General features: G+C 41.3%; 1 protein-coding gene across 1 annotated transcript in view; it reads left to right on the top strand.

Annotated features, from left to right (window-relative positions):
• Positions 1 to 16,267, top strand: part of man1a1 (mannosidase, alpha, class 1A, member 1) — a 190,840-nt gene that overhangs the window by 129,530 nt on the left and 45,043 nt on the right. Inside the window, 1 exon segment of the mRNA XM_034199445.1 lies at positions 14,255 to 14,349. Within this exon segment, the coding sequence (XP_034055336.1) occupies positions 14,255 to 14,349 (95 nt within the window).

The raw sequence follows: 16,267 nt of genomic DNA, 5'->3' as shown, positions 1-16,267 counted from the left end.
TAGAATGTCACAAAATTATTTTTTTTAAAAAGCCACATTCTGAAAAAAAAGTCAAAATAAAAAAAAAAGTAACATTTTGAACAAAAACTCAAATTCTGAGAAAAAATTCATATTTGAGATGCATTGTGGGACATGTAGTTTATGGGCATTGTGCTTCTGTAAATCGGCCTGTAACCGTATAATAAACATATTATATTCTTTGCAAGCTCTTGTGGGGCCGCATGAAATGAAGTCGCGGGCCGAATTTGGGCCCCGGGCCTTGAGTTTGACACCCCTGCTGTAAATGGTCAACAAAGACTAAAATCCCTTTGGCTAGTGTGTGTTTCATCACGGCCGACACACACCTGCAGAAACCCCAAATCCACTCTGAGTTAATCTCTCCCTAAATTCCTCCATCCCGTCTCATTAACATGAAGTAGCTTCACCTGCAGCACTCTGTAGTAGTTAGGGGGAGTCTGAGTTTAATTATTCTGGACAGTAAAAGGTATTCTTAAGAGGCTCATCCGGCTTTTTAACACCACGGTGATTTACACGGGAACATTAATGCTGTGGAGAAAAACCTCAGCAAACTCCTGAAGTGTAGAGGAAACACTGCCGAGGTTACGTGTTACCCATATTTCCATATCATTCAGATAGGCAGTGTGTGACTTCCATGTAGAGCCATCCATTACCGCGGTAAATATTCCTCCCTTTGTACCTCGGAGACATTTGCATCCGCTCTTCTTCCTCCTGTCACTGTGAGGATCCTCTGCTGGACAAAACATGGAGAGAAGACACTACTGTTAGTTATATATGAGGTACCAGTTTCTATAGGTATTCTGCATAACAGACAGTAAGCCAGTTTTCATATGTATAGGCCTTTTAGTGTGTTCTTTGTCTCGTTTCCTTTCTTTCCTCTCCTCTTGCTCCCCTTGCTTCCTCTCATGTTTCCTTCCCTTATCCTTCTTTTGTCTTCGGGTGCGTTTCACTTCGGTTAAATAGATTCCTTGCGTCCCTCACTTGTGTCGTTTCCCTGCGACTAGTCCCCCCCACCAGGGAAGAATGGAGAGACGCAAGGAAACCACGAGAAGCAGGGAAATTAGTTTTAAGAGCAATGGGACGTCCTTTCCTCCGGAGCGTCACGTGAAGCGACGACCGTTTGTGACGACGCCGCTGATCGTCTGACAGCAGCCAGATCGGTGCATGCGCTGCATCGTCCAATCAGTGAGCGATACACAGTAAGGGGGCGGGGCGAGTGTCTGAGGATTTCACCAGAGGATGGTCTGGTGGTTCCTCGGTCCTCCGGCACAAATAAGGCCACTGGGACGCTACTCAAGATGGCGCAGACAAATCAACTTCCGATGATACCGAGACCGAGGAGCGAGGAAATGAAAAATAAGAGAAGTAAAACGCACCCTTCTTTACCTCTCTTGCCATCTCTCCTTTCCCCTCCTGTCCTTACCTATCCTCCTGTTACCTCTCCTTCACCTCTCCTCCCATGTGTCTTCTTTCCTTTCCTGTTTCCTCTCCTCCTTTCTTTCATTCACTACTTCCCTGGTGTCCTCTCTCTGTCTTTCCTTTCCTTGTACCTTCTTTCCCATGACTTTTTTTCCTTTTTTTCATTCCTTTATATTCTCTCTTGTTTCCTCATCTCTCTTCTCTCTTCCCTTGTCTTTGTGTTTTCCCTTGTCCTCTCCTTTACCTCTCCTCTCATGTGTCCTTTATTCTTTCCTTTCATTTCCTTCAACCTCTTATCATCCTATTTAACATTCTGTAATCTCTTCCCCTCGTTCCTTTCCTGTTTCCTCTCCTTTTCTTTCATTTGCTCTTTATTTTGTGTTTCCTTGCCCCTCTTACCTGTCCTATTCCTTCTTTTGCTCCATTTGCTTCTCTCATTGTCACTCTTGTTTCCTCTCCTTTCTCTATCTCTCTTCTCCTTGTTTGTTCTCTGTTTTCCACTTATACACTCTCCCGTTTCTTCTCTTCTGCTTATCCCACATTTCCCTCCTTCCTTTCCTCTCCTTCCCTCCTCTCCTGTCCCCTCTTTCTTTCATTTCCTCTCCTCTCTTGCTGTACGCTTTAATTATTACTAATTTGTCTCCTCAAGATAATGTTTATTTTTCTGCCACCCTTCATTCTGTGATCCCTCTCCCTGAAGCGAGTTATTAAACCCAGAGAGAGCGTGGAGAGGAGGACAAGAGCAACCATTCACACAGCAGCCGGCTTCTTAACCGCTGAAAGCTGTCACCTCGTGTGTGTGTGTGTGTGTGTGTGTGTGTGTGTGTGTGTGTGTGTGTGTGTGTGTGTGTGTGTGTGTGTGTGTGTGTGTGTGTGTGTGTGTGTGTGTGTGTGTGTGTGTGTGTGTGTGTGTGTGTGTGTGTGTGTGTGTGTGTGTGTGTGTGTGTGTGTGTGTGTGTGTGTGTGTGTGTGTGTGTGTGTGTGTGTGTGTGTGTGTGTGTGTGTGTGTGTGTGTGTGTGTGTGTGTGTGTGTGTGTGTGTGTGTGTGTGTGTGTGTGTGTGTGTGTGTGTGTGTGTGTGTGTGTGTGTGTGTGTGTGTGTGTGTGTGTGTGTGTGTGTGTGTGTGTGTGTGTGTGTGTGTGTGTGTGTGTGTGTGTGTGTGTGTGTGTGTGTGTGTGTGTGTTCTAAGCCTCTCCAATACAGCTGTCAGGGCAGCAGCCTCATTCATCCGACACTGAGACGTCGTACACGGACTTAAAGTCTTTCCACATTTAGTCGCGCCTGCCCGGATTCATTAATTCACAGATGCATTAATTCATGAAGTGAAATATCACCCTCCTATTTTCAATGCTGCTTTAAATAGAAAAGACATGACCAAACTTTGCACTTTCGACAAACATAGAGAATGTACTTTGTGACAGTCCTGTGTTTGGGTTTTAGGGGGAAAACATCCTATTTATTTGGCAGATGTTGTATGAATATCAGAAAAGTGTAATAATGTCTATAGGTCCTGTGTGTATTTGTACTGTGTTTGTATTCAATAACAGAGTGGAAAACTGAAGCTTCCTTGAGTGCACACTTTTATATTAAAGTATACAGTTGTTTGCCTCATGAGGCTTTGATGCGACGATAGAAACTGGTTACTAATGCCCAAAATGTTTTGGAACCATAACTTTTTATTTGTGTGATATTTAAAGAAAAGTATTTCAGTAACGCCCTTCAGATAGCTGTAGCGTTTCCCCCCCAAAAAAGGGCAGTATATGTTGGAGCTTTCAAAAAATAAAGGTACATATGTTAGTATTGGATCAGATGGCAGGACTCGGTATACGCAAAATTATTGATAAAACTTGGATATAAATTCTCCAAAAATAACATAAAATTGAAGAGAAAAACTGTTGACCATGTGTAATCAAGTACAAATGAAAAAGCATCTTATAAATAGATGGTCCAATTACGGCTGCACGATATTGAAAAAAACTGACATTGCGATATTTTCTTCCCTTGCGATATGAAAAAATACAGGAATTGAAGAAAAGACCGTTTTTTTTTTTCTCCGCAAACCAACCTTTCTTGAACTTTAATGCTACACAATTGTTGTTTTTTTAACAATATTTAACCTGATGAAGGATTTTAGTCACAGACTTCTGGATCTTAAAGGTGGGGTAGGTAAGTTTGAGAAACCGGCTCGAGATACACTTTTTGTTGTATTCCATGGAATGCTCTTAACATCCCGATAGCAATGAATATCTGAAGTGCTTTGACAAAAAATACATAATAAAATGTCATCTGGAAGCCGTAGTACTGTAAAAAGCACGACCAATCATCTGAGCCGGCTAAAGTAACTGGATGGCCTACCTGCCTGTCTGCCTTCCATCTGTGCACAAACTTATCTCGTGCCCTCATTGGTCATGTGCGCGTTTGTGTGTGTTGGATGAGGGGCTCTGTGAGGAAGTGGCAGATTTTTTCCGACTGTGTATTTTCAAATTCTCGCGCACTCGAGCCGGTTTCTCCAAACTTACCTACCCCACCTTTAAGTTATCAGAGCAACAAGCTGAGCTAACTCGGTTATCCTGCTGTGATCTGATCAAGAATGATTGTGATTGGTGGTTTGCTGTGTATGCAGAGCCGGCATGTCACTCACTCAAGTACCCCTGACATGAGAGCCGCGCCAGTTTTCCTTTTGTAGCAAGCAGCAAAATAATTGTAACATGACGTGTTTGAGTTCATTTGCCTACTTAATATCACACGTCCTAAAAAACAATATCGTGCATCCCTAGTTCCAATGTTGTTTGTGCCATTTGGGGAAATAGAGACAGGACAGGAATGGAAAGAAATAGGGAGCGAGGTGGAGAGAAAAAAACAAGTGTTTTCAACGATGGATGAATAAAAGTGAGAATTGGAGAGGAAAAGAGGGAGGAAAGAGTGTCCCAGAGTGATGGAGGAGTCAGTGAAAGGAGGAGGAGGACTGTTGCATTCTGGGCCACGCGTCTCACAAGGCCTGCAAGGTCATTCATCTCAGTTAGGAAGCTGTCCAGGCCACTCTCTGCAGACTGCAACACATAATCGTACACACACACACACAAACAACACACACACACACACTCTTAAAGTGTTCAAATCCATGTAGGGACCCTTCACGTCCATTGTATCACTCTAAACACAACTTACTACATATTCTATAGACAACGTTAACCCTGATATCAGCTTTCATTCATGTATTTTATCTTCATAGTGACCTGCGCATAAGCCCTTACATTCAACAATAAGCAGTACGATTATAGAAGTAAAGCAGAAGAAGTACGTTATTTTCCACTTAGACATCCTCAAAATGATATTCAAATAAACTTACAGCAGCTTTACAGTACTTAGTTTGGACTTTATTTATTTTGTATATCATTTTTATGGTGTTTATTTGCTATAAAGCGCCTGTAAGAGCTGTGGAAAGCGTTATATACCTGCCATGTTTTTAATTAGTTTACTGAAGATGCTCAGGTTGAGGAGGATCCGCTCTAAACTCTCTAACCCTGAAAACAACCTTGTAAGAATTATTCCTGCGTGTTTTACAGTCATTCCCCTCAGGTGTGATAACATTTTACTCACTGTCCACACGGCTTACATAGAGTCCAGTTCAAGAGAGCAGCAGTTTCTATAGGAGTTGATTGACAGTCAAAACATATCTATGGCTACAAAAACTAACATTTTCTCCATTAATATCTCAATGGTTTCCTCTTAAAACTGAAAAACATCCACCTGAGTTTCCCATTTATTTTAAGGGTCCAACCTACAGTCAAAAACATATACAGTAAACCGTCATGGATATAAAAGATAATCAGTCAATATTCACATGAGGCTGAACCAAGTTTCCTTAGAAAATGTCTTTATAATAAATCACAGGAGTAGTCTTTACTAGGGGTGTAACGGTATCCGTATTCGTCCCGTACCGTCACGGTTCGGACGTCACGGTTCGGCACACGCAGTCACACGACGAATACGCCTTTTTTTACGAGTGGGAAAAAAGTCTGTCATTCAGGGCAGTATCTACTACACTATATATAATCCAGGGGGCGGTATTGCGCCTAGAAGCTGTTTGCCAGCCGCCCTTAAACAACAAATGAAGAACAATAAGAAACACAACAACAAAACGAACAAAATACAAGAAGAAGAAAAGTTAGTATGGCGATTTCAGATAACACACAGGAGCTAGAACCCACCTGCTTCTTTTACATCAGCTGTGTGGGAACATTTCGGGTTCCCTGTGGACTACAACAACGATGGAGTGCGAGTGGTGGATCGGACGAGGATGGTGTGCCGGCGTTGTTCGACAGTGGTGCGGCTTGCACCCCTAGTCTTTACTAATTATTTGTGAATGTACAAATCTTTTCAAATCTCTAAATCAAAGTGACGCTACTTATTCTTGACCTTGCATCTTGCGCAAGTAGGTGTAACTTGTTTTCAAAATGTAAGTCCTCTATAAAGACTCTTATATTCTGCAAAGCAGCCTCTCCGTAGGGATTTATTTATGTTTGTTTCATACCAGATATTGTTTTCTTCTCACAACCATGGCTCTTTCTTCTATAGTGTCCTCAGTAGACTCTATTGTTCACTGTGTTTGTTGGATCATTAATATGTTGAGGTTCATCGACGTCATCTTCCTTCTCTGTTGTCACAGTAGACGTGTCGGTGGTTCACGCCTCATTGACAGTCCTTTCGGTGTTGACAGTGTTGCGGACAGATCTATACTCTGTGGAAATACATCCGTCATGTTTGTGTTAAAGCTGTACTATCGACTGATCTGATGTACTCGCTTTCCCATCCTCTTACTCATGCTTCATTTAGGGACAGTAGATATCCAACAAAGCCCTTTAAACAGCCTCCAGAGGACTTTGTTTGTACTCCTGCTGGTTTTACTGTACTTTGAGAACAATTGAAGATTTCATTATCTTATCACTTCTGTTTTGCATTGAGGGGGGTTTGTCTAGAAACAGATGTTTAACCCCGAGCTACTGACATTTAAAGTTATCCCTTTCTTGCAGTGTGTTATGTAGGTTTTAGTGCATGTAAATGGTCTGCAAAGGCTAAAATCCCTGTGTTTCCTCCAGAAGGAGTTTCTCTCCCACACACCCCTCCATTGGACTCCTTTGTTTACTTCCCTAACATAGTGACATCACTGTAACACTCGACAAGCGCTTCAACACATTGTACGTGGTAGGCTAAGGGGTGGGACTTCTCTAAGCGGTTGACCAATCACAACAGGGCAGGCCAGCTAACCAATCAGAGCAGACTGGGCTCTGGTTTCAGACAGAGGGTACAGTATGAGAAAAATATAGAGCTTTTTGAACATTAAAGCATCGAGACATGTCCCAGAAGAGACACTACATACTGATATACACCTGGACATCAGCAGGAGAGGACTCTTTAAAGTAGAGACACTACATACTGGTATACACCTGAACATCAGCAGGAGAGGACTCTTTAAAGTAGAGACACTACATACTGATATACACCTGGACATCAGCAGGAGAGGACTCTTTAAAGTAGAGACACTACATACTGGTATACACCTGAACATCAGCAGGAGAGGACTCTTTAAAGTAGAGACACTACATACTGGTATACACCTGAACATCAGCAGGAGAGGACTCTTTAAAGTAGAGGCACTACATACTGATATACACCTGAACATCAGCAGGAGAGAACTCTTTAAAGTAGAGACACTACATACTGATATACACCTGAACATCAGCAGGAGAGGACTCTTTAAAGTAGAGACACTACATACTGATATACACCTGAACATCAGCAGGAGAGGACTCTTTAAAGTAGAGGCACTACATACTGATATACACCTGAACATCAGCAGGAGAGGACTCTTTAAAGTAGAGACACTACATACTGATATACACCTGAACATCAGCAGGAGAGGACTCTTTAAAGTAGAGACACTACATACTGATATACACCTGAACATCAGGAGGAGAGGACTCTTTAAAGTAGAGACACTACATACTGATATACACCTGAACATCAGGAGGAGAGGACTCTTTAAAGTAGAGACACTACATACTGATATACACCTGGACATCAGCAGGAGAGGACTCTTTAAAGTAGAGACACTACATACTGATATAAGACATGAAAATGAGCATTATTTGTTGTCTCTACACTCTAACGCAGCGTCCACACGGCAGCGTGCGTTGAAGCTTGCCGGCGGGCGTGTCTGAAACTCGACCAACAACCAATCACATGAATCTCCCGCCCCGGACACACAAGCACGCGGTTTGATTGGCTAGAGCTTGTACTGGCATATGATTTGATTGGCTGACGCTTCCGTCGAAGCTTCAAAAGTTGAACATTGCTCAACTTTTGAAGCGAACAATGCAGTTCGGCAAAGCGTGACGTCACCCCATTCAAAGTGAATGGACGGGCCGTTAGAGGCTGAAATGTAACTTTATACGAACTAATTACATTCGCCAGAAAACATGGGTTTACAAGGCAAACTCTGTGGTAGTACACGTTGTTTAAATGTTACCTAAATGGATTCATTCTGTGGTGTCCTTTGTCTTTCTGTCTCTCTCTATCTCTGTAAAACACACTTCCCATTGTTCTGTGGATTAAGTGACTTTGTGGAGGGCGAACATAATGGCCAGAATATCCACAGGAGAAAAAGTAGAGCGAATATTCTTCCTCTCTTTCTACCTGCTTTCTCTTTCCATTTCTCATCTCAGGAGGTTCCCCCCCCCGTGCCTGCTGAGTCTCACTTTGTCTTTTTTTAATGATTCTGTCGCTGCTTCTGTCCACTGTCACACATTAGGCTTTACAAAATGCAACTATGATTATCACTTAAGGAGACATTCACATTTCTGGCTGATATTGGTTTGTAAAGAGCTACAGCAAAGAGGTTTTTTTAATACATTTATTATATTTAAATTCATCAATTACCAAAATGATTAAGCAAATCTCCAAAAAGTTACTCTGTAATTCATCAATTTAATATTTAATAATACCTATAAACCACAGCATATATTGTTATATACTAATATTTACGTATTTATTTAAATTTTGTTTTATGTGCACATATATTTTCATTATATTTTATTCATTATTATCCTTTTTTTCACATTTTCACATTTCTTTTTTTCAAACTTTTTTTAACTTGACTCATGAAACCCACAGTCTTTTGATTCTGTTGGCTCCACAGTAGCTTACATCACATTCAATTAATTATTTCTTGAGAAACTGATCTTTCTTTGATTAATAACATGTGTCCGGCGTTTAAAGCCTGCAGATACTTTTCTACTGAAAACGTGTATTTTAATTCGGGATGCTCCGATCGCCAATTGTGGGGCCGATCGCCGGAATCAGTATCGGCCAATACCGATCGCCGATCCAATCGAGTGGGCGGGGCCTATGTGGATCTTCCATTTAAAGCAGGGGTGTCAAACTAAATATCATCGTGGGCCACATTAGCGTTATGGTTGCACTCAAAGGGCCGGTTGTAACTATAAATATACATAAATAAAATAAGGTATTATATTACATGATTGCCTCTGAATTGGATTATTATCGGAGAGGGTAATAACTTCGTAATTCACTACGTCTGCCAGCAGAAGTCTAGGGCAAACAATTGCAAGCCTCTTCAGTGTGCATGTCACAAAAGGAGATGCATTGTGGGACATGTAGTTTATGGGCAACGTGATTCTGTAAAGTGGCATGTGACCGTATAATAAACGTATTATATTATTTGCAAGCTCTTGCCGGGCCACATAAAATGAAGTCGAGGGCCGGATTTGGCCCCCGGGCCTTGAGTTTGACACCCCTGATTTAAAGTGATGGTGCTCATTCACTGGCGCTTTCACAAACAACAACCAACATAATTATTACATTCAAATGAAGTACATTATTCAAGTTTACATTAACTTTGGATAATAACAACGGAGAAATAAACGGAGCCTCTCTCTCTCCCTCTCTCTCTCTCCTGACAGCCTGTCAGTATCTCACGCAGCTCACTGATCCAGTAATGAGTGACCCGACAGTGAAGAATAAACCATTTATAACTAGTTTAGTTCCAGAGGTAGATAAAATAGTGTGTTAGGTCTAACTCTTAGTGTGTTGCTCCGCTCACCGGTCCGTCACAGCGGGTGGAGCTGCAGGATTTCTGCTTCACATACCACTATTTTTGCTGTCTTTTTCGGACACCTTAAAAAACTGCCAGACCGGTGACGCCATTTTGGCGAGCTTGTTTTGCCGCGCACAGAGAGAAGTGTCCTGTATTTTAGAGCACCGATCGATCGGCAGAGAGTGAGTATCGGCCGATATCGATCGGAGCATCCCTAATTAATGAATAATCTCCTGATAAGTAAAACGACAGAATTAATCTCCTCATGCTTTAAATTCTCTATCTGTTTAAATACTATGAAGCTTCTTCCGCTGTCCTGATCACAACACTTTCTCACTCATTTTGGCGGTCCATAACTGAGACTTACTGATACAGATTTATGACGTTACTTAATGTAACACACACAAATTAAAACAACAAGGTAGTTCATTTTGCTGATGGATTTGCACAGGTATAAAATGTGGTTATTCACATCGGTTTAGCCACCATCGTCGTGTGTGTTCCTCTCTTCCTGTATAATTCAGAGGCTTATTAAAGCTCGTTGGCAGTTTGCTTGATGTCGTTGGACACTGGGCGTGTTTAATTTATTCTCCTGTGCGTCCCTGGGAGTGTTTTTATGTTCCCCTCAGTGTGCTCTTGGCATTATTAAAGGCATTAATCACCGGGGTCTGATGCCTTGTTACGACACCCTGCTGCTCCCACATCTTCTCACACACACACACACACACATAGTGGGGCCGGGGCATCATCAGTGTCACCACAAATCTTGGCTTGAAAATACTTTATATTGTAAATCCTTTCGAAGTACGGTATAAATAAATAATTGGAAACATGAAGATATTAAATGTGGACCAAATGTGTCTTATATCCTTATTTTCATCTTCCAAATACCACAAGATTAAAGTTTAAACAACGGTTCAAAAACTTCCAAGGTGACATTTTACTAGTGAAGGCCAATCCTTTTTGTATTTCTTTGTTTATGTACCCTTGAGCAAGCCACGTGCTCTTTGATGGTACGTTCCCACCCTGGCCATGAAGTGAAATGAGTTTTAAAGAAAAAAAACTTGTGAAATGTCTTCAGTGGCAGTGACACCCCTTTTAATGAATGTAATCTGATCTAAATACCCCCCTAAACCGCATGGCATGCATGATGGGATGGCAGTGTCATTGTATTATATACTCATATGTGTTTAATGCATACAACCCATTCCTTCTAGATTAGTGTGTGTGTGTGTGTGTGTGTGTGTGTGTGTGTGTGTGTGTGTGTGTGTGTGTGTGTGTGTGTGTGTGTGTGTGTGTGTGTGTGTGTGGTGTGTGTGTGTGTGTGTGTGTGTGTGTGTGTGTGTGTGTGTGTGTGTGTGTGTGTGTGTGTGTGTGTGTGTGTGTGTGTGTGTGTGTGTGTGTGTGTGTGTGTGTGTGTGTGTGTGTGTGTGTGTGTGTGTGTGTGTGTGTGTGTGTGTGTGTGTGTGTGTGTGTGTGTGTGTGTGTGTGTGTGTGTGTGTGTGTGTGTGTGTGTGTGTGTGTGTGTGTGTGTGTGTGTGTTTTGACTGTAATTGGTAAAACGTTGGTAATATCAACACAGTACGTTTTAGAAATGGTTTCGAGGCCGGCTGGTACAGTATATAAAACTTTGATTATCCGAGTCGTGTTTATATTTGATTGTGAAAACCAAACTTGAATTATGGGATGTAATTACACTGAACCATTATTCCTGCGTTATGAAATCTCATAATTCAAGAAGGGAAATGTTTGGCTTTTCGCTGTGTTTGGGATGTAATGCACGGCAGTTACAAGAGGCAATTTCATCAGAGCTGTGTTTGGTTTGCAAATTCAGCAAATCAAGTGAGAGGGAACATTTTAGAGGGATGTAGGAAGCGTATACAGTTTACAGTGTTGCTGCATTAATGTTGTGGATTCAGAAGTCCTTTATGTGTGTTGCAGCTCTCCATGCCTTCTCAGATTTGGTGTTACTGTTTTTTAATGATGTCCATCCTTTTTAAAAGTTAACTTGTTCCCTTATTCATGAATCTTGATGACAAGTTGCTTCTTCAAAAAGGTGTTTACCTGCAAAGATTACAAACAATTAAAACTCGATGGAATACTAATCGCAAACTACAAAGTAATGTTTCATGCTACAGTAAAATGGCAGAAAATCCACTTTTCAGCCTCTCAAATATGGAGATTATCCATGTATTGCTTTTAAAATCATATTAAAGTATATTTATTTGAGAGTTTGAGAAACTAGAATGGGCATTTTTCACAGTTTCCTGACATTTTATACAATAATCAACAATTCTACAAATGACTAGGCAGATAAATCATAACAACTATTTGTATTCGCAGATCTAAATGACTTTTCTATCCTCATAAATGGCTGTTGTGTAGGTTAGGCTGCTTCTGTGTGATGACATTTTGGACGGTACATTACATTTGATTAGCTGACTTACAGTAAGTGCAATAAACCATGAAGATACAAACCCTGAACAGCCTGAAATATAGCCATAAAATAAGCCGTACAATTGTAATAATAATAACACTTTATTTGCATGCCCAAAGCAGCCCAAAGTGCTTTACAGAACAAGAAGAAAACATGGACAATGATACCAGTGAGAATTGAAAGTTAACCCAAATTTAAAAGCCATATTAAAAATAATCTACATTATAAGTGCTGGTGCATTAGTTTCAGTCGACCTGAGTCTTCTGAACCACTTTTGTCTTTGCTTTTTCTAACGTTTACTGACTTTGTTCCAAAAACAATACCAATTTAATTGTTTCCTTTTTCTGGTGGATTAATCCGTGAACGAGACCACTTCCTCTCGAGGGTCAGGGATACATCTGACATCACGTCACCCTCACTCTTGTCAGTGCACAGCAGCGGCCTTGGCCAAACAGTCCACCTCGCTTTGGTCCAAATCCCACTTTATCCTAACTGCCTGACTCAACCCGTGCCAGGAGCCAAATATGGAAGTGCTTCACGTTTAAAGCCAACAAAATCCGACACCTAAGAGACGCCGTCACCCCTCGGCTGAAAGGCCACAAAGCTGTCTGCTCCGATATGCTAACACAAAGCTCGGACCAGTGAATCAAATCCACTCGCACTTAAAGTTTAAAGCTATTCAAGGGAAGAAGTGGTTCTGCATTGAAGCAATAACATCTTCAAATGAAGCCGATAATAAGATTAACAATAGTTTGGTCAAAAGTGATGATTACTAGTCAACAACCAGGCATTACTTGTGTTACAAAAAGTGCCACAACTATCAAAAAAGTAGCATTATTTAAAAAGAATACATGCAAATATCTTCATAAGTCTCAGGTCATAAGTCACGACACACGACTACCTGAAATGAGCTTTTATATAATAATAATAATATATAGTTTAATACATAACATACATTCAGGTACATTTACTCTTTTGCTCTGTAGTTTTACTGTTGAATATTCATGAAGTTATTCAGAGCAACATCAAGCCTCTGTTCGTTCCAAAAAAATGACTTCACTTCTCCAAAAATGGTGTAAATTGAAGTCAGAAAAACACATCCTCGTGTTCACCAGCTCAGTCTGTAAAGTCTTATTCTATAAGATAACAAAGGACTGAGAAAAACATGCTATTTTACTTCCTTTTCCTCATTTAGCAGCATCTGTAATTTCATCTTTACATGTTGCCAGAAACTAAACGCTGCTATTTAAAAACAACGTCTGTCATTTTCCTTTAAATTACACATGTCAAACATCCACAGTAGGGAAGCCATGGAATACAAAATGGCGATAGATTACAAGGACTGAAGGAAGGGGACAAGAAAGAGGAAATAAAGGGGTTTCAAGATTGTGAAGGAGGCGTGAAGGAGTATTATATTTGCAATGTAAATCCAGCGTTTGAGAGAACATGATTTCAGTGACTCTCCTTGAGTAGATGCCCTGGTTGAAAGCTCTGGGCTCAGATCTGGAGTACGTCCCCTGCTGCTGTCGTTTGGCTGGTCGTACTTCGCCTATTAGTTATTTTTAAAACTTTGTTCAGCTTTAGTAAACTTATTTTAAAGACAGTGTATGTTTTTATTGCATTGTGTTGAGATGAAGACGTTCTATATCTGTGACTTCCAGAAAAGAAGGATTATAATTACGTCTGCTTTCCAATACATGAAATGACAAAACTGATGCTTTTGTCCCAAATAACTTACAATAAGTGCATTCGACCGTGTGGGTGCAACCAATAAAGTACTAGACATATGTTATGATTTATATCAAAAGCCACATTTAAGTCATCTTTCAAGTCTTCTGATTTCAGCTTGTTAGATTGAGGAATTTGGGCTTCTTGGTTCTTTTTGAGAGAAAAGTGAATGTGTTTTTGTAGTTTTGGACTGTTGACTAAAACAAGCAGAACACATTATTTTGGGCTGTCGGGCTTGTATTAAGACGATTTAGTGAGAAAATAATCGTCAGGTTGTCCATAATGAAAAGAAGGGTTAGTTTTACCTATATATATATTCCAATTCCACGTCCTCCCTCGGTTAAGCTTTAAGTCGTATCGTATGTTTACATGGTTAAATGACAGCCAAAGTATTCTTGAGTAATGCGTCTAAAAGGCTCATTGTGTGCAGTAGAAAGTCATTCTATTTTCCCTCGTGGGATGCAGTGCTGATCAAGAAAATGTGAAGTGTGAGTCAGAAGCCTTTTTTAATGAAATGCTCTTTCTTTCTGTCTCAGGTTTACCGTAGGAAGGCGGTGGAGCTGGGTGAAAAGCTGCTGCCAGCCTTCAAAACTCCCACTGGCATCCCCTGGGCTCTGCTTAACCTCAAGAGGTAAAACACACACACACACTGGCTCTTTCTCTCTGGTGGTCTATGAGGCAGCGGGTCTGTTTTCATGCTCTCAGACTTTAAAGAGCTCTGTGGTCTGAGGCTCCTCTGTCTCAGATGTTTTAGTTTTACATGACGGAGCGTGCTTGTCGGACAGAAGTCGTTGAGTTCTTCATCGCATGCCAGCGATTCCACTCGCGCTCAAAACACAAACCCAAAGTTTTCTGAGCAGCGAGACGAGGTTATGGGTCTTTATTAAGTCGTTGTGACACACAGGCAGTGGTGCCGCTGGCTCTGACTGCTGCACACACACATGCACACACACTCGCAAGTTAGTGACGCTGATATATACCAGGACTGTCCTTTTGATACAGATAGGATGCAGCCTGATGGATGAAAGCCTATATTGCTTGTGGAATTCAACCCATATGTCTATGCCCAAAGAATAGTATTTTTAGGGACTTGGATTTGTATTCACTGTTAAAAAAGGTAGTTGTTGTTGCTTGACTTTTGACAATGCAGCATACAATATACTGAAGACATGTAGAACTGGAAGTGACACAATGGTGCAAGTTAAAAACAGGAATAAGTCAACTATATACTGTACATGTAATACAAACACTATAACTTATTCATTACAGTTTAATTAACACTGTGCAGTGGGAACACAGCTTATTGTGATAATATTAGGTGGACTCTAAACAGATCTCATAAAATGTTATGTCTTAAAATTCCCTGTTTGGAAGCATGCACCCATTGCATGATTACAGTGTCACCTTAACTGAACCATACCTGAACTTTTTGACGCACACACACACACACACACACACACACACACACACACACACACACACAAGAAGGTATCAGCATCATAGCGGACCTCCATACGTCTGCCATTCTCGCCATTTATTCCTGTCAATCAGAAGGGAAGACTGTTTGTCTCCCTCCATTTTCGTTCTATCAGTGTTTCCCAGAGAGAGAGAGACACAGGTTGTCATGACAATAAACCTGCTGTGACAAATTAATTTTCTTACTGTCTGTACGGGTGAATGGACTCTGCACCCCCCCTCTGTCCTCCTCACCGGAGTGAAAACACTCCAGGGAGAAATTATTTGCATGTGTAAGTGCGCACACACATCTGTGTGTGTGTGTGTGTGTGTGTGTGTGTGTGTGTGTGTGTGTGTGTGTGTGTGTGTGTGTGTGTGTGTGTGTGTGTGTGTGTGTGTGTGTGTGTGTGTGTGTGTGTGTGTGTGTGTGTGTGTGTGTGTGTGTGTGTGTGTGTGTCGTGTGGTGTGTGTGTGTGTGTGTGTGTGTGTGTGTGTGTGTGTGGTGTGTGTGTGTGTGTGTGTGTGTGTGTGTGTGTGTGTGTGTGTGTGTGTGTGTGTGTGTGTGTGTGTGTGTGTGTGTGTGTGTGTGTGTATGCATCTGCATCATCCCCTAGAGGCCTGAGCAGATTGCTGGTGATGATGACTTTACCTGCATGACTGAGCTATGATAGCTTGGAAACACACACACACATTGATTACAACACACACACACACACACACACACACACACACACACACACACACACACACACACCACAGTAGCTGATGCACCACTGAGCAGGGGACTTAAAGTGCTTTTCTTGCGGAAAGTTTTCTTCTTGTACCCAGAGAACAAATGCATGTTTTTCTAGAAATTACTTTGTGGGAGTGAAATTAGGACCCCCTAATTCGCAGCTGTTCATGCATCTCTGCACATGTACAGTGTGTGTGTGACAATATGGGGAACAATCCCTTCATGAAAGAGAGCAGTGATGCAAATAGAGGAAGTCCAGTGTGACCAGCGACAGTAAAAGCTTGCATTGTTTTTTATATCCAAGCTGTTTCAGATTCAGCTTATTCAAGTGTATCCAGCTCAAGTGAAAGCAAGTATAACC

This window comes from Gymnodraco acuticeps, unplaced genomic scaffold (genome assembly GCF_902827175.1).
Source record: "Gymnodraco acuticeps unplaced genomic scaffold, fGymAcu1.1, whole genome shotgun sequence".
NCBI lineage: Eukaryota > Metazoa > Chordata > Actinopteri > Perciformes > Bathydraconidae > Gymnodraco > Gymnodraco acuticeps.
The sequence above is the reverse complement of the archived record's forward strand: the minus strand, read 5'-3'. Positions and strand labels throughout refer to the sequence as shown.